Source organism: Hippoglossus hippoglossus, chromosome 24 (assembly GCF_009819705.1).
Source record: "Hippoglossus hippoglossus isolate fHipHip1 chromosome 24, fHipHip1.pri, whole genome shotgun sequence".
Taxonomy (NCBI): domain Eukaryota; kingdom Metazoa; phylum Chordata; class Actinopteri; order Pleuronectiformes; family Pleuronectidae; genus Hippoglossus; species Hippoglossus hippoglossus.
This window is the reverse complement of record NC_047174.1, coordinates 8,938,648-8,957,717: the sequence shown is the minus strand read 5'-3', so window position 1 is coordinate 8,957,717 and position 19,070 is coordinate 8,938,648. Positions and strand designations below refer to the sequence as shown.

The window sequence follows — 19,070 nt, the reverse complement described above, 5'->3', positions numbered from 1 at the left end:
TGTGTGCACGTGCATGTGTGTGATTAAGATGACCCCCTTAAAGCTTCCATGCATCAGTATTTTCTGTGATATATAGATTACTAATATTCACATACTTTTTACAATGCTCATACGTGTGTTTGTGTCATTTGTAGTATTGCGACATGTCTGTTTATGTTTGGTCTGAGGTGTGCTGCCATTATGGTCCACCCACAGGAAATTTCAAGGGTTGTATAAGAGAAAAAACAGGTGTGTGTGTGTGTGTGTGTGTTCACTTATGACAGCAATATGACGTTTCTGTCTCATGTTTTCTTTCTCACACTCGAGCTGCTTTTTCTACTCTCCTCTATCTCCTCTATGAGTGAGAGCAGAACTCAGTGTAGAAAGATCCAAACCACCTGTTGTTTAATCCCTAACAAGTGCTGCCTCTACTCCATGAGGAAAGCACATGTATAAAGACATAAAACCCAGCACAGTAGAGGTAATAGGCGTTATCGTTGTTATGCAGTCTATTAAACATGGAAGTTGCCCCAAGGAAAAAGAGGTTGATGGGCTGGTTCACCAGCAGTAAGTCCACATTCGCAGTAAGAGAGAGAACAACAGGATGACTGATGATAACAGACAGCGACTGTTTTCTATGCTTTACAATCTTTCCAAAGTGTTGACGTTTAACTTTTGACAGAATGACCCACGTTTTCTAAAAGTCACTGTCAGTGCCATCCTATCTTGCAATGTCAGAGAAAGTAAAATAAAAAAATAATTCTGGGACAAATTTTATCCGTTTCAAAAGTTAATGATTCCTTCCTTCACCCATACCCCAGCATTATGTCAAATTTTAAGAAAATTGTAGTTTGATTTTTGTGTAAAACACAACGTCCTTGGTGGAGGTCACTTACACACAGCTACAACTTCATAAATCAGGAAGTAAAGAAAAATGTAGTGCACAAGGTAATGTTACAGAAACACAACATGTTGCCATGTTAGTGTATTCATAACTAAGTATAGTGCACACAGACAGACAGACACACATTCTGTAATCCCACACATCTGTATTCTGAGCATCCAGCTGTTTTGTGTGTGTGTGTGTGTGTGTGTGTGCGTGTGCGTGCGTGCGTGCGCGTGCGTGCGTGTTCAAAAAGAACAAAAGAGCACACTTAAAGCGGCCCTCTGATGCCACACAGTGAGAGGGGATTTTCAGAGTCGGTGATGGGGATTATGAAGAATATTATTTCATACGGCTACAGAATGGTTAATCTCCTTAAACCCTGCTGCAGTCTGCACGCCCATTCCTGTTTCTGTCGCCACAATGACGGCTGCGGGAGGATGTGAAGCTGAACACACATGATGGGAAACAACCTGTGCGTTTGTCTGTACATGTGTCTTACCTGTTGGTTTACAAATAAGAGGGGTGTGGCGACGTGGGATTATGGATGTCAGTAATTACAAGAGATTTGCTTGTTAGCTAGAATTTGACATTTGAGCTTGTTTTGTAAAATAAGATGAGTCACTTCCATCAAGTATTGTTGCTGTTGCTCCATAACCCGACCACACTGCTGTTAAGCTGCTGTTGTTGTTGGATTGAGTTTTCTTCAGTCGCTGACGTTTGTGCTGTTCTGCAGATTCTGATTATGAATACAAACCTACCTTAAGACATTCCCGTGAATAATTGGACTGCACCTGGTCCAAAGGTGCCTTGCCCAAAGGTATACTTGAGCCACTGTTGTTGATGAAGTAAAAGAGCTGGGATTTAAATGGTCAGACCTTTTAATCACAACCCTCTCTGTCTGCTCTGCAAGCTGGTGTATTTACTCAGCTGTGTTTTTGACCTTCTCTCTCTCTCTGTGTGGAAGGAGAGGTGTGTGGTTGAGTGTGTGTGTGTGTGTGCGCGCGCATGTGTGTGTGTGTGAGTGAACAAGGCTATCACCATTATTGTTGTTTGATTAGGTGTGTTCCCAACCCCCAGGTGTTTATATCACTAAAGGTTTCAGCTGCCTGGTGATTTAGGTTCAACTAAGCTTCTGGGAACTAATCACCCATTAATACATTTTCTAAATATGAGTGGAAACTTTAATTCTGTTTGCCATTTTCACAATAGATTGTAATATACGTATATAATAGATGCACAGCCTGGTTCAACAGAAAATACTCAAAGTTCAAGGGAAACTGGATCAAGGTATATATTGTTTAAACATAGTTAAACAATGAATCAATCAGCAAAATAGTTTCTGATTATTTTGACCTAATGTACTGAGAGATTATTTGAGACTACAACTTGTTTCAGCACTGGAATTAGCATGTTAATATTTGTCATGTTTGTAATCCACGTAATCTATGTAATCCACGTCCAGGGGTTCAACTTCATGGGTACAATTACATTATTGATTATTAAAACAGACTCCACATAAATATGGGATGTTTAATGTCTTTATTTTCATTCAACCTCTTTGCATGTAGAGTTATAAAAGTTGTAATTTGCCAGTCAGAAGATAAAGTCTACCAGTCTTGTCGCTCAGGTCAGTGATTATCATACTAAAAGGATTCATAAATGTTGGTCCTGAAGCCGTCCTCGTCGTGTGATACCAGTGTATCAAGTAACTGTTATTGTCTGTGTGTCAGTGGCGTCATGTGGCCTATAACACCATAGGCCAGTTTCACCCCTGTTTGAGTCACGGCTGTTTGTGAAGGATCTGGTTCCTCCCTCAGAGCGATGGATATTTTGTATTCTGGGTTTGTGTGTTTCAGGTTGCACAGTTTTTCACTGCAGTTCTATTGAGTTGTGGTTTCTATGGTGTCATTTTAGTAACTCCTCACTTGTTTTGCTTTCCAGTGCCACATACAGGTGACAAGTTGAATGTGACACGTAGCCTAAAATTACCACTTTATTTTCATAGTAATATGACTTTTTTCTCAGAATATAATGACTTCATATCATAGGACTTCATTATTGTAATATTACAACTTTATTCCTGTAATATTGCAACTTTGAAATATCAGATACTTCGTACGGGCCACGTCATAATATCGTTATAATTGTTAAAGAAAATAATGACTAATTAAAAATCATAGTTAGATGCAGCCCAGTATTTGTGTTTAGTTTTTGCTTGTGTTGTTGACTCTCAGACACATTAGTGAGTCTATAGTTATTTAAACGTGTCAAATGATCTAAACCATAAACACATAATTATCACTAATCAACACCTCTTTTAGTCTGTCATTCCTCTTTTATTCCTCCTGTCTCTTACACAGACACACACACACTCACACTCACACTCACACACACGCACTCATGCACACATTCCTCATTCGTTTGATCCAATAATCTCAATGAGGCCCATTCCAGCTAACAAGGAAGCACCACATAAAAGAAAATCACCCCCCTCTCTCCTTTCAATGAAGTGTCTTCAACTCCAACAATGTGCCCCTACTGTCTGCTGGAATCAAGATTAAATCAGCCCATCAGCTGCGTCTCTAACTGTCAGGACCTCACTTCACCCCAAACCCATCCTGCCGGCGCTGTTGGACAAACTTGATCTAGAAGCCTGAAGGTCCCTGAAGAGGAAGAGGAAGGGGTAGCGAGGCAGGTCAATAAGCACAGTAAGGGCTCTCGGCCTTGAGGGAGCAGAGGTCCCCTGAGTCCCAGAGACCCTGGAAGCCTGAGATGAGACTGTATGTCTTTGTTGTTGGGAGACAGAAGCAGTGATGAGTGGTCTGGATAGAAATGTCAGATCCCCTAGGGCTGGGAGGAAAAGAGACATCCATCAATCTTTCTCTTTTATCAAACATTTATGAATGAGTCTGGTCTTTGTTCTGCATCCAGCTATCTTCTTGCCCATTTCCCCATTTTGTCTTTAATGCTATCTCCTCGATTGTTGTTTCTATTTTTATTCCCCCCCCCCCCCCATCTCTTTGATTGTAAGTAAAGTAAAAGCGAGGAGAAACATCACAGAGACTCCACAATAGAGCAACAGAACAAACAAATGTGGAACCTTTTGACTCCTGTAGACTGCTGTGAAAAAAAAAAACTGAGTGATTTGATTAAAGTTATTTTCATTTCAACAGATCAAGAATTAATATGGAAGCTAGAGGGCACTTGTGGGCAAATATGAACTCTTGCCAGTTTGTTGTTACATCTAAAAATGAAGATAATCATCCTGTCACTTAAACAGACAACTGTCCGTACGTCCCTCTGTCCCATTCTTGTCAACACGATATCTCAAACACCTTGAGTGAATTTCATCAAATTTGGTACTAATTGGACTCAAGGATGACCTGATTTTAAATTGTGGTGGTCAAAGGTCAAGGTGGCTGTGACCTAACTGTGAACACAGTGATACCTCCAGAGAATCCTTTCAAATTTGGTGCAAATGGTCACTTGGACTCTTGAACTGATTAACATACCTTACTGGTGGAGGCTTATAGTAGCTGCAACAAATAAATGTAATTCTGTTTTGGCTAAAATTACACTCAAACCTGTTGTGAGCTTTCTCTTTGTAAGCCAGTGTATACTCTTGTGAAAGTAATGAAACACTTCACTAGTTGATCAAGTAAACCGTTATTCTTTTTTAGCTCATCAAGAGCCACATGATATATATATATTTGATCTGATAGTCTTAGGAACTACTTTTTCTGAAGCACACAGATCATTGAAGACCATGTGTTGAAGCGAGTAGGCTGAAGCTTTTCTGTTGCAGTGTCTGACAAATCTAATCAACATTTCTTATCTTATGCTACTTCATGAACATTAGGGTGCGACTCAAAACTATCCCATTTCTTTTCTGCTGTCTCAGCCAACACAAGTAATTACAGATCTTACAGTTTGGGATATTTATTGGGGATTGATAAGGGATTTAAAAGGATTTTGATTTGATAAGTGGATTTGATAACTGGATTAATAAAGTGCTGTGGAATGTCAACCTTGGGAACCTACCACAACAAAGTAGAAGTGTCCATCTAATTTAATGAAATTTGTGAAATAGCTAAGATACCTTGGTGGCAGGTAGATGAGAAAGCTAAAGACCAAAAACCAAACCTTTTGTAGGTATGATGAAATTACCTGCTGCCCTGTACATGTAAAAATTGTCCAACATAAATCAGAGGACTGGCTAATATGCATAGTAGAATCGACAGTTGCAGGCTGTCAAAACATATAAAGGTCCAGTTCATTGTCATGTTTTCCTCCTTTGCCTTTTGTTCACTGTTATCCTTGCTTTATCCCCATCCCCCCTCTGTATTTGTTCCTCCTCCCGGATTCCCTCCTTTTTTCTTTCTGTTAAGTTTTTTCAAAGTATTTTTTGGCACAGTATATGTGCCATTGAGGCTGAGGAGTCAGACAGGACTATACACAACAGAGAGTGAAGAAAACGGAGGCTAATTCCTTCTGGCAGACCAGCGCAGTTGGACCCACACACACTCACACACACACACAGACAGATTCTTGGCCAGACTTGAGCCCTCCCAGCACGCTGACCATTCTGCAGCAGTCACAACTCAGTGCCTCGATAGAAAGAGAGGGACTCAAGAGAGGGAGGGAGCGGAAATGAGAGGATAAGGTGGAGGAGCTGAGAAGGTGAGAGAGGATAAAAAGTAAGAATAGAAGTGTCAGAGACATCTGGATAAAAGACAAAGGAAGAAAAGCAGCAGAAGAGAAAGAGGTTTAATGCCAGGTTTAGGTGTGTACCTTCACTTTCCAGCAATGGAACATTCCGATGAAACAAATGATGTAAAGAAAGAACAAAACAAACCTACACCCACGTAACAGCCAGTTAACTATAATACCTTCTTTTACTTTTATACCTCGAACACCATATACTGTGAGTTTTGCCATTTGGTTTATTATACCAGTAAAACAACGTACAGCTGCAAAAGTCAATTCATTGGTTAGTAGACAATTTGTCAATTAATTATTAATTCTTAAAGCATAAATACCAACAATCGAATTTTGATCGGGGTTCTTGATCTTATAGAAAAGTGAATATTTTTGCGTTTTGGACAAAACAAGACAGTCAATGTCACCTTCTGCTGTAGAATATTTTTGATCAAAATTTTTCATTTGTGATCAAGGCATTAATTGATGATTTGAGAAAGTACCAGGCAGAATAATCAGCAGTGAAAGTAATGAATTAGTTGCCGCCCTAAAAGAAATGGGTTTAGTAAAAAGCCAGTCAGCCTCTGAGAATTGAATGTTGGTTGTGTAATTTAGATTAATGTTATGTTTAAGAATTATTCTTTCCAGCTGTCCCCCCCTTTTGCGGTATAAATCTGTCCGATCTGTGATTTACTGTGTTTGGAAAAAAGCACTAAACGAGTCCCAATACACGCATTATTTTAGTCCCCACTGTTGTTTCACATTATGCTGAAAATAGCTTAAAGTCATTTTTTTGTGGATGGGACATTCCAAATGATTATACAGTGAAGGAAGGGGGGATGGAGATTTAGAGATGAGTCGGAGAAAAGAAAAGCAAAAGAGGTCAGGAGGGGCAGGATGAAGGAAGCCAGGGAAGACCGGAGAGGGGAGTTTATGGTAAACAGCCACTAACAACATAACTGGGTGTCCTAATTGGGTTAGGGAGGAGTGTGTGTGCATTGGAAAGTGAGTGAGAGGCTCTTCAGGAAAACAGCTGCCCCCGTGGCTTCTTAAGGCTGAGGGCAGTAGGTCGGAGGGAGCCCCCTTAACCAGCGAAGTCATATAAACACACAAACTCATAACAGAGACACACACACACACACACCCTCATGTCTCCTCACCATATGGGAACCCAACCCAGTGAGCCTTTCATGTGGCTGTTGTGGGCTGGGGAAGGGAAGGGAGGGGAGGCAAATTCAGGAGCCGGGAGGTGACACACGAGGTCTAAGCAGTTGTTGCGCTCCTCCTTTGGCTCATCCCTTTTGTTTCTTTACTCGCACAAGTTGGGGTTCGTAGTCGTTGTGGTTTGGGTTTCGACCCCGATAGTTTCCCAATAGTTCCCCAGAAGTTCTCTGCAAAAGTTTGGGTGGAGTTCGTATGGGTGTAGTTGAGTTCTGCCACATGTGCGGTTAAGCAATTAAAGGTCTCACCCCAATTCTGTCTGAAAGGCGTTTTTGTCCACTCACACTAAACAGTGATGTAATCCAACTGGCTGGAATTCATCATGTAACTTCTAAATATGTTATATGTACATCTATAAAATGAAAATAGACAAAGGAAAGTGGCTTTGGCAAAGAATAAACCATATTTCACTTCTGAACTCTGAATTGTGTTGGAACTACAAAGTCAAATTTTTACATTTGGTGCTGACTGCCAAGTTCACCCCCTTTTCTCTTCTCCTTCAATCTCTCCGCCCCATCGCCCGCTCTCACACAGAAGCCCATTGTGTGAGCTCACGTCCACCAGCCACTCTGAGCCTGCAGCCGAGGCAGCTTGAGACGTAGTAACACCATAAGTCACACGCATCCACCCATGCACCAGTTTGTTCTCTGAGACTTGGGTTTTTCCTCCTGGGTCACTGGGACACTGTAAATGGAATCAGGTCACATTATCATATCCTCGAGTATAGAAAGACGAATGCAGACATTACAATCATCGTAGCAGGCAAAGTGTTAGATTTCCAAACTCTGCACATAAGCACACGTACACCCGCTGAACTTGATATGAATATCACACCTAGGTTCATCTAAGAATCATATCCGCTCCCTCAGGTGTGTGTAGAGTGTAGATACCCAATCTGGTCCTGACTGGTCCTGGCAGGTCTAGATGGGTTGGAAAGGGTTCGATCAAAGAAATGTTTATGTGCCATTTGGGCTCGGTTCGGTTACATTGGCTGGGCTACGTGCTTGAGTATTTACACTGCATGTGCCTGTAATTAATGTAAATATAGGGCTCGGGTGGTGCAGATGAGACAAGATGACCCTCATAATAAGTCTCAGTGTCTTTGGCCAATTTGATTATTTTATTCCATATAAGGTGAATAGTAATAATAAATCCCTGAGAAGACCAGCAGGGTTTGACATTAGTTATGTCTTACTGCCATGATCAGTTCTCTGTGATTGCTTCATGGCACCAAAGAAGAGTGCACTTCTTAAATAAAGCATACACAAGCAGACAGTAGAGCAAATAGATTAAGGCCTGATGGGATAGTGGCTCCCTGAATTATCTTCAAGAAACTAAATGGCAAAACAAATCCACGAGGAACTAATCACAAGTGGTGGGAGCTGAGAGAGCAACATCCCCTTTGTGACAGGAAGCAGCTTATGAGAAACTGTGGCTCTGACCATGTTCCTGATGTGATGCAATTTTGCAAAATTGTGGAGTTTTTACATGTGAAGCCTTTTCTACAATACTGTTGTTGGTGCATTGCTGCATGTCTTGGCTTGGTACTACCATCTGCTCACAAATTTTAGTTTTCAAACTAAAATTGTGCCAGCAGCTTTTCGAAAACACCAAAGTAGAGTGAACGCCCTAAATGTAGGCACAGAGATGCATTTTAAAACTAAAACGTAGTCATGTAGATGTACTACATGTGGTCAGGTTACAGATCAGTAGCTAATGATTATAGTGATATATATATTTAAATTATTATAGAAAGGCAGCATGCAAGATCAAATTCAGGAGACACACACACACCTACTGTCATTGCAGCCTGTTCGGTTTTCCAGAATTGTATGTGCAGTAATATTTGACACAAGCTGAACCGCTGAGAGATGACACAGAACACACACTGTGCTCGATGTGCCCTGCTACTGTGCGGTGGTGACATTTACTGATAGTACTCTCTCTCTGTCTTCTCTCTGCTGCAGCCGTCCTCTGATACTGTCCAGGCTCTCTCTCTCTCAAACACACACACACACACACACACACACACACACACACACACACACACACACACACACACACACACTGCTGCCTCTTACTGCAGCAACTCCTCTCCGAACTATTGTCAGAAATTTATACGAAGTCTGCATTTTTCTGTGTTCAAATGATCAAATGTTTTTCATCTCTTTCAAACATCGTAATTGCTTCACTCTGTGGTTTAACTGGTGCCAGACAGCAGAGCTTGTGTGTGAGTCTGTTTCTTTACACAGATCTGTGTGTGTGTGTGTGTGTGTGTGTGTGTGTGCGTGTGCGCGCGTTTCCAGTTGTTTTTGTGTGTTTGATTGAAGGCCTTGTCGACTTTTCTCTTGCTGCTGCTAATGAGTGTGAATTTGGCAACAAATGCTGGGGAGTGTGAGAAAAGGTCTGGCCACACACACACACACACACACCCTCGGTGTGAAGGCAGAGAGTTAGAATGCAAGGCAGCCCATGTGGCAGTGTTTTCACTCCCGTGTGTCAGTTCAGACCAAACCCACTCAACCACAGCAGCAGAGATTCACTCCGTGTGTACATGTGTGTGTTTGCATGTGTGTGTTTGTGTGTGTGTACTTTTTCATATTCAAAACGCATCCATAACAGTAGTTGGCTGAATTTCTGGAGGTCTTGAGGTTTTGTGTTTACTCCTTTTAATTGTGACCTTGCCTCTTTTCCTCCTCTGTGGTCATATTCATATTCATCGGTTTGTGTGTGTGCTATTTTATTTTTCTCACCAGAGATTCTTTTATCAGTAAAGTGACAAGGGAGGAAGGAGGAGAGGAAATGCATGGAGTATGAAAAGGAGGAGGAAGTCCTGTGGAAAAGTTTGTGTGACTTTTTGTGAACGCTCACTTGTGGCAAACACTCTTGGATTCTTCGCATGTACCAGATTGTTGACATGCACACTCTGGTAGACAGAAAGAAGTTGGGAGGATGTTGTTAATAGAGGAGGAGAGTGATGCATTCAAAGATGAATGGAGCTAGAAGGAGGGGTTGTTGAGAAAATGAGAGGTAAGGAAATGAATGACTCAGTTTATCATGAGTGAATGAAGCCACATTCAAACAGGTTAAAATTGCTTTGGTTGATGACAAAGAAAACAAGCATGTTGATGGGACTTTGTACTTCAGCCCATATCATTTTCTCTCCCTTTGGTACCCTGCCTTTGTTGTTAAGTCAACCTCTTCTCCCTGTCCACACTTCAAACCATTAACCATGAACTAAGCTCTGTGTCGCACATGCATTTTCCAGCATCCTGTGGGAGATGGCGCTGTCAACTGTATCCTGTTCCATTTCCTCTCCCTGTCGCCATCCTAGTCTCTGCACCCTAGACCCTTGACCACGCGCATTCCGCAGAGGAAAAATGCTCTTAATCGGACAGCTGTGTCACCTCCCTCTGATTGTTCTCTTGGCCAGGGTAGCGTCACCAGCCACAGGATGTGACACGTTTCTCGCCGCTGTTTCCTGCTGGACTGGAAAAAGTAAAACAGTAGTGATCAACTGGTCTGCGGAAAAGGGGATAGTCAAAATGTATCCGGATTGCTTTGCAAGTTGTGATTACGGCAAACAATACAAGCAGCGTTTCAGAGAGTTGTTCACACACATAATTACCTTTTTTCACTGGGTTTAAACATCTGTCAGGGTCAATCTATTTCAGAGCTGTGTTTTGGACGGACTTTGACTCTGTATAAAAACATGCAGCCTGATAGGTTTTCATCTGAAATGGGGAAGTGTGCAGGCGCAGCAGAGGGTTGTCGAGTGACTGACAACCATCCAAATTGCTCCAGTGTTGTGAGGCAAAAAGAATTTAATCGCACATAACGTCAGTTGGCAAGGAGCTACATTGGCCAACGCACATGCACGCTATCCCCGTTAATTACTTCGTAACATGAACCCTGCATTTCTGCGATGTATCTCAAGATTGTTGCGATGAAAGGTTAAACAGTTACTGCTGTGATAACTTTCCAGAGTTGTAAAATCGTGTATGTGATTTTTTTCAAAACGGTGTGTTATGTTTTGGCTTCCAAGAATCTTTTAAATGCATAAATCCCGTCCTCCGACTGGACTTCCTGGAATATTTTCCTCTCTGATCAAGCCTGTTTTACTGAAAAGGCTGGTGAACAATGTGAGTGGCTCTAAAAGCCCCCTAATTATCACATTAGACGGAGAGACCTCTTTGTTTGTTAGAGGGGAGATGATGGAGTGAAGTGAAATCTGTTGAGAGGACAGAGGAAAGTTAATGGTGACTGAAAAAGCACAAAAGGATGATAGTGAAAGGAGGATAGGAGGCTTGATGCAGAGGGGCAGAGGGTAAATGTGAAGTAATGTTGGAGAGAGTTTGAGAAGTAAACTACTTTTTTGTCGTGTCCAACTGCAGCTTTTAAGGCGACAGCAGAAAGGGCTGGACAAGCGAACCGAATTGAGTCTGGTTTACAGAGGATATCTGTGATTTGCGTCACCAGCTTCTTCCACCTCCTTCGAGGGCCGTGTAGAACGCATCTTCCGTATGAGGCGACTTCTGAATTGAGACACAGCTAGAGGCTCTTTTTATGGAGCTGCTAACGTCCCTAAACATATCGACCTAAACACATGACAAATGTAGACATAGAACTCAACATTTGTAGCTAGGTGGACATTTAATATTGCATATCAAAATTGCATTTGTGTTCTTGGAACGGTGACACCACAAGTGTGAGAGGAAGTTTATATGTATTTTAGAAGGTTAAGTGCTGAATTCCTGCAAGGTTAAACCTCTGTCCTCATCACATGTGCTGTCACTGGGCTGTTCTGTGTAGTTTCCTGCTGTGATCACACTCACAGGTGAATTCTACTGCCAGTTCACAGGTGTAAGGGGCGGGGCTTAGGAGAACAAAGAGAGGTGAATTGTTTGGGGGAGACAGGAGGTTTTTAAGTGAGGAGGAATAGAGAAAAGAAAGGATATTTGCTTTATTTTTATGCTGATACCTTACCCACGAGGAAATTGAAAATACATTGTGAGTGAAGGACCATAACCACTGAGCAGAAGGCTTCTTTTTTTTCTCAACTCTTGTTTGGACTCCTATTCCCCTGTTCCTCGTCCATCCTGGTGAGTTCGATTCTCTTTTGGCTTTTTGTTTTTGCAATGCATTGCGTTTCCTGATTTATATTATTGCATTTTAAAGGAAGGACATTTACTGATTTTCTCTTTCTTTTTGTGGACATTTTCCATGGACTGAGCGAGCTGCCTAAGGAGTTTCTTTTTCCCTTGTTTGATTTCCCTTATGGACATTTAAGTGGACATTCATTATTTTCTGTGACCTTAAGTTTGGTGGAGGGTTCTTAATAAATTTGTGTGTGGGCATACATTTGAGATTCTGTTTAATACTTTACAATTAGCTTTGTTTAAGGTCCCCTGACACCAAAATGTTTTCACTTAACCAGGCCTTGATAAATAGTGTAACAATAGCTCCCGAATCGTTAAAGTAACTAGACTTAAAACTTGTTACAGAACTGTATAAGCACCTGTTTGGAAATAAAAGCCAAATGCGTTCAAAACACTCCTTCACCAGACTGACTCACATCAAATTAAACCTGGAGATCCTTTAGGCTTGATTGCTCAGCAGCTTAGCGCCTCAAAGACCCTATTTCAGAAGTGTGTGAGTGGGTGTGCTTGCCTGTGAATGTGCCGATGACCCACGGTTTGATAAATGAAAGGGGCCCGAAGACCTGTTTGGAAGAGGGTACGAGCCACACTGCATCGCCCTGGCAACAGCAGCCTCTGGCAGATAGCGACCGCCTCACCGTAGCAACCTCAGGGTTGGGGGGTGGGGGGGTCACTAGTCAGGGGCCCCTTGAAAGCACCACTCCCTCTTCACTCGTACCCGTCTTTCTTTGTGACAGGTTTTTTGATTGGCCAACGTGTGTGTGGGCTCCGCACGCGTGCAGCGAGGCAGTGCAGAGGTTGCTGAGTGTGAGTGGGTGTGTGTGTCAGTCCGTGTGTAGTCTCTAAACTGATGTTGGGAGCATAATGGTATGCTTGGTGTTGTGTTCGGACCAAACCTTGGTCCATGTTTGCAATAGTGTAGTGATCCGATAACATCATGCCTGTTAAAGGGATTAGGATTTGGAACCGGAAGCAAAAGAGGAACCCTTATGAAGGTAGATATGTTTGTGTTTCCGTGTGTGTGTGTTTAGTGTGTGTTAGGCAAATTATTTGTGCACACTCACCCATGTTTTCAACTTCACAGCTCCAACAATCCTGGCAGAGCTTAATGGATAAAAACAAAGATTGCAAGAAGATGGTGTGATCTCAGTGGAAGAATATAACAGCTGATGGAGAGACTGGAAGCTGAAATATAAAAAAAAATAAGTGTGAACAGTGTGAATTGGAAAAGGAGACGAGGGACAGATAGCGGTACAAATCTGGTGCTAATCGGCAGATAGAGCAGTGTGGGCTGTGAGCTTGTCTTGTTCAGGTTGTGGGTTTGCTGGGATGACTGGGTGAAGAGCAGCGAGGAGCCTGAACTCTGGGACTGCGTTGAATGGTGGGAAAGACAATGAATGGAAACTGATGGAGTGGTCACTGCAGGTGATGTTTAAGCTCTTTTCTTTTACACAATACTTGATATTTGTTTTGATGTTATGTGTGATAACAGGTGGAATGACTGATCCAACCAGTTTGACAAACTAGTCTCGGTGACTATCTGTCATCAAGTGTGTGTATTCTGAAATAATCTGCTTTGTTTTTAAGTGGTATTGATAATTTCGGTTTTGGATGTTAAGCTGATGATTGTTGAGGGACAGTTCTTTTTTGTAATGTATGTCTTCAGCAGGTCAGAATGTGCAGCCTAGTTCTCCTGGATGATGATATTGTTACAGAAACACATACTGTATATTGTCCACCATTTGAATAATTCAATCTGAATTATTGCATTATTAATTAGGGGTTTCATCTTTGGAAACACATGAGACGCTCCTCCTGCCTCCAGTAGAAACTCTTTAAGCACATTAACTTAATAGCTCGACACAGTGTTAGTTAAGCTTTGTTTGTTTATTTGTGAATTGCTGTGCAAAATTTTAATTCCGATTCTATGCTTGTTAATTCAGCATGTCAGAGGCAGAGAGGTGTTGATTAAATTCTGTGGTCAGATCATTTGTGGTCTTTAACAACATGAAGAAGAGCTTTTCTAAGCAATTTGATCAGATTTTAAAATAAATGAAATAGAAATAAACTGCCATGTCTAGTTTATTTTTCATGTTTATTCATTACAAGTCTGTTTTTTGTGCAAAATTCTGCTTTTAACGATGTAAAATACTGAAAGTAGATGCTGATTTTCTTTAGATCTCCGACTAGATTTTGTATTTATTAATTGTCACACAAGCTGCACGCGTAGAAGGTTTTTTTTGTTTTACCACTTGGCAGGTCTTCTACCCCCCTCTCCCAACACACACACACACACACACACACACACACACACTCCCACACACTCCCACACACCATGCCACTAACCACATATCCAAGGTGTGACTTTGCTTATTAGCAAGGCTGCAATAGTCTTCATTAACACATTTCTCACACTTATCACACTCTTCTATTTCAACCCATTGTTGCCATGTATTTATTACCCTTTACGACTGCATGGCGTTATTTTATCATGCGTGAAATATTTTTATTTGATATGATTATATTTGATATGATTTTATATATATATTTTATATGAAATCCTTCCTTTGTTGCACAGTCTCCTATAATCATCTTCCATGATGTGATCCTATACTGATTTTGCTGTGTTTATGCTTTTATTTTTCTCGCTTATAGAAAGAGAAATGCTACTAGAGGTTACGCTAGAATCTAGTACAGTTATTTATTTTCTTATACATTTAAAATAAGGTTATACAGAACAACTAGATTCATTCCATTATGTGTTTTTATGAGAGTAAATATAAAATAGAATTTAGAAACCTGCATAAACAACATAAAATGCAATTTAAACCAAATTTCCTATCTTTATCATTCTCCTTTAATCACAGTTGAGGTGTTAAATTTGTATTAATTGTCGTCACTCAATTCTCCAACGCTGTTGCTTCTGGAAAAGTGTCACTAATTACTATAAGCACTATTAAGAGTGTTTGTCATTTGCTGCTTCATTATTTTGCAGTTTCATGACATCTCTCGATACGTTTGCATCCTCCGTGCAGTTCTCCTATGACTTTCATTTGATTAAGCATTGAAAAGTATCCAAACAAATCTCTCCTGTGGATACTTTTTGCTTATTATGATCTCGATTTTCTCTCAGAGGATTTTACTATTATGCAACGTGTGATACAAACATCCTAACTGCTTGGCTCCTGTTAAGAGCCGAGCGCTATGACTGTCATCCCACTGTGGTCAGGAAATTTGTAAATGTTTATGACACTCTGATTCGATCGAGTTTACATTATGAAAAGAATGTTTAGCTTTGCGGTGCTTTAACAAAAATGTGTTCACTAGTGTCCTGTTGAATGTTTATTTCGTGCTATTGTTTTCCAATGATGAAAAAGTAAAAACGACTGGTGAAATAACTTGGCAGACGATTTATTTACAGTTTTGCTCCAGCGATGGGCCTTCAGTTCTCGTCAGACCTTGACAAACCATGTTCACAATAGAGCGATCACAATAATCAACCCACTGTGGTTGCCTGTCTTGGTCAAATCTCTTCTCAAATCAGGCTGGGAAGTGGTGGAATAAACTGCCCAGTGAATTCACTGTTGTCTTAACCGCTGTGGTTACATCTGAAACCAAACACAAGGAGCCACTTACACTAGAAAACAATAACAAAAAGCATTGGGGGGGGGGCAATGTGAGCACACACTACTCCTGCAAACGCACAGGTTGACAAACAAAAGACTCTTAGCACCTGTATTAGAGTGTTAAACACATCTAGTTGTTTGTTTGTGACACATCTTCCGGTCCTATCAAGGTTCAATGTACTTCCTGCCAAATGAATCTCATCTAATTCAATGTTTCTCTCATCTTCTTTCCACATGACTGTGGTCTTGGTTTTTTTACCTCCACCCGACTTCTCTCCGACCCCTGTATGACACTCCCTGTGCAACTCAACAGGTAAGTGCTTCTATTTGACACACTGTGGCCCTGTATGATCTTTTCCATTGCATCAGAACACAGCCTTCTCTCCACACCAAGATTTTTTGGCAGATGTAATTGTAATACTAGAAATTTTACCTGCTCTTGTTTTTATATCACTCCCTCTGTCTTTTTTGTCTCTACTACAATTTACATTCCCCGGTACCAACAAATTGGCTGCTCAACCAGGATGTAAGCCAATTACTTGAACATTTCAAAATGATGCCACACATGATTTATAGATTTGTTTTGTGGTAGTACCCTGGGAGCTTCAGGATGTGTCTTTAGGAATGTGGTAAAATAAGGCAAACTAACTTGTGTGTTATGAGTTGTTAGATTGTTGTGAGGGTGTGTAAAAGTGTGTTTCTCAGGTTGTGGAAATGGCCTTAGGGTTATCCTCTAAGGGAGCAGAACATGAAATAGTGCCTGGTGCCTGGTGTGTGTGCGAGATCATTAACCTCAGTGTTTAGTCAATGCTATACCATGCGGAGCCGACAGGCGCCATTCTGTTTTCCTCTCTGTATAATTCAAACACACATGAATCCACAGTTGTACACAGTTGGAGTGTCTTTGGTAACCACCCACAGAGGCCCCAGCTCCTACAGTTCAGCCGTGAAGTGTTTTCCCTCTGCTGTGTGCTTGGCCTGCTCTCTCACCCCTATGACCCGTATCACTTCTCATCACACTGGTCTTCTTTCTGTCAAACCAGCAGCCTGTAGCTGCAGCAGACTGGTCAGACGAGTTCAACTGGCCACTTAGATTCTCAGCAATTTCCATTATTATTAACAGGAAAATATTTTTTTCAGAAAGGCCGTAAGAATGTACGCTTTTGGATCTTGTAAGGACTTGCACAATATGTATGGTGTCATATTGTTCATTGGTCAAAAATCATTGTATTTGTATGTATGATTTTTTTTTTTTCAAGCCTTTAGAAATGGAAAGTAGGAACAGTATTCACAAGTATGTGGCTTCTGTTAAAAAATCTGTGTTGGCATCAAGTTAAGACTGAATTGTTTTTCAATCATCTGGAGATGAATTATGTACTGTTACAAATTTGTAATGATTCACGACAGTTTAGATCAACTCCTTTTTAAGGTCACAGTTTGGCTCTGTCGAAAAATGGAAAAATATCTATAAATCTGATTAATGAGCAATGAATTTGAACAGCTGGAGTTGGTGTGTGTGTGTGTGTGTGTGTGTGTGTGTGTGTGTGTGTGTGTGTGTGTGTGTGTGTGTGTGTGTGTGTGTGTGTGTGTGTGTGTGTGTGTGTGTGTGTGTGTGTGTGTGTGTGTGTGTGTGTGTGTGTGTGTGTGTGTGTGTGAGTGAGAGATCAAATGTGAATATGTACTCAGGCGTAGGTCTGTCAGACAGTATGGAGTCTCCTGGGCTTGCTTCTTTTTTAAATGAGGTTGGGTGTGTGTGTAGTGCTGTAGGCCACATAGCGACTCATCTGGGTCTCTACAGGTTATTAACTCTCCTGTTCTCAACTCATTATATGAGCCTTTGGGCAAGAAGCGTGCACCTCTGTTCTCCTTTCTTTCCTCTCTTCTAAGAACATAAAATCTTGACTCTAACTACACAGAAAATCTTTTAACTTAAGTTATTGCAGTTTCACTTCATAGAAATCAGTTAATGTCAAAGCCCCTGAAACCCCCCATAAGGTACTTCTCTTTAACAGTATATATTGAAGATTAAATAAACAAGAATCAAAGCTAAAGTTTAGAGAAAGGAAACATCCTAGGTTATTTTCACTTTTCATCTAAAATGTTTTCAAAATCCCCAATTTAATTCAAGGTAACGGGACGTCTCGTTGTGGTCGTCTTTTAATTTCGTTGATCTTCGCCCATTGCTTTGTCCATCTCTGCCATAACTTCAGGTAAATTTTAATTGGCAATAATGGTGAAGACAACAACTTCCATCACAACGTCATCAAACTAGGTTGTTTATTGTTTCGATTGAGAGCCCCCTAGTGGTCACAGTTTAATTGACCGTGCAACTCTGTGACTCAATAACTTCAGCAAAAGGTTTTCACTCCTCTGTGCTTTAAATACATGTAAACAAAAAAGTTATTATTTGACATTGGAGCATGGAGGCGACCCTCTTTCATCTGGAAAACCTGCATCGCTTTAATGATGAAGTGACTGTTTTGTCTAGACAAGTGGGAGGTGGAGAGGTTGCCCCTAGAAACACAGTGACAGTGTTTGGCAGCCACAGATAAGTATATTTGCACTATTTGAGAAACAAGGCTGTACCCTTCACTTAAATATGTGTGTCCGTGTTAGAGAATGGTCTGTTGACTTTATGACTGGATTTTTATGACGGGTCTGGAGACGGTGGAGGCTCCTGTGTCCTGTATTATACAGGAGATGTCGAACTCCTCTATTGGACAACTCCCATTTGTAAACAATATTTCCCCTATAATGTTATAAAGAATATACATGTTGCTTCTCTTTTAGTTATTTCTTGTTTCAACTATTTTGTCAGCAGCTTTGGGGGATTTGGTTTGTATGCTAGACACATGCATTCTTCTTTGGCTCCTGCATTGGACACATGGTTCATCCTCTCCTCTTCAAATTGTGTTCGGCAGCCACCAGTGTGTCGCATGTAGCCGCGACTTAACTGAAGGGTTTTCCCTGCCTCTCGACTAAAGGCTGAACTGCAACCTCAGAGTGTCGGATTTTTTCGTGAGATTAGACTCCACGTCGCCATCACGTTTAATCTGTGATCCACTCTCACAGCGGAGTTCATGGACGTTTGGACAGTGACACGTCTTTGGTTGTTTTGCCTCAGTACTCTAATGCATTGGTAACGAGTGCAGCCAGTAACTGTAAATAGATATTTTTTTTCATGGCCTGTAAATTGTAAAGTCTCAACATTAGTGGTTGAAATATGGGCCAAACTAAAAGGTCAAAGTAGGAGTTGTTATCACACTGATGTTTGTCCAAGGAATGTTTTGGCTTCATTTCTGGATAGTGGGAGGAAGTTGAGAAACGTTGTCCATCTTTATATACAGTCAATGGTTTATACCATGGTTTAAATTCCTTTGGGTGTATTGGGTCACTGTGGGTGGGAGTTTTTGTGATGAATCAAGTTATTACTTTGTCCTTCAACACACTTGATTCTTCCTATTTAATGTTTTAATTAATTTACTCTATTTTCCATCATCT

General features: G+C 41.0%; 1 protein-coding gene across 7 annotated transcripts in view; it reads left to right on the top strand.

The window, feature by feature from the left end:
* The window catches only part of nhsl1b (NHS-like 1b), a 96,743-nt gene that overhangs the window by 11,863 nt on the left and 65,810 nt on the right, over positions 1-19,070 (top strand). The window contains exon 1 of one of the 7 annotated variants that reach the window (XM_034580521.1): positions 12,730-12,938. The exons of 5 other annotated variants lie outside the window; for them this stretch is intronic. In XM_034580521.1, the coding sequence (XP_034436412.1) occupies positions 12,881-12,938 (58 nt within the window). In that variant the 5' untranslated portion in view covers positions 12,730-12,880. Of the gene's footprint in view, positions 1-12,729; positions 12,939-13,323; positions 13,369-19,070 lie in introns of those variants that run through there. One more of the 7 variants, XM_034580524.1, reaches the window with a different exon arrangement.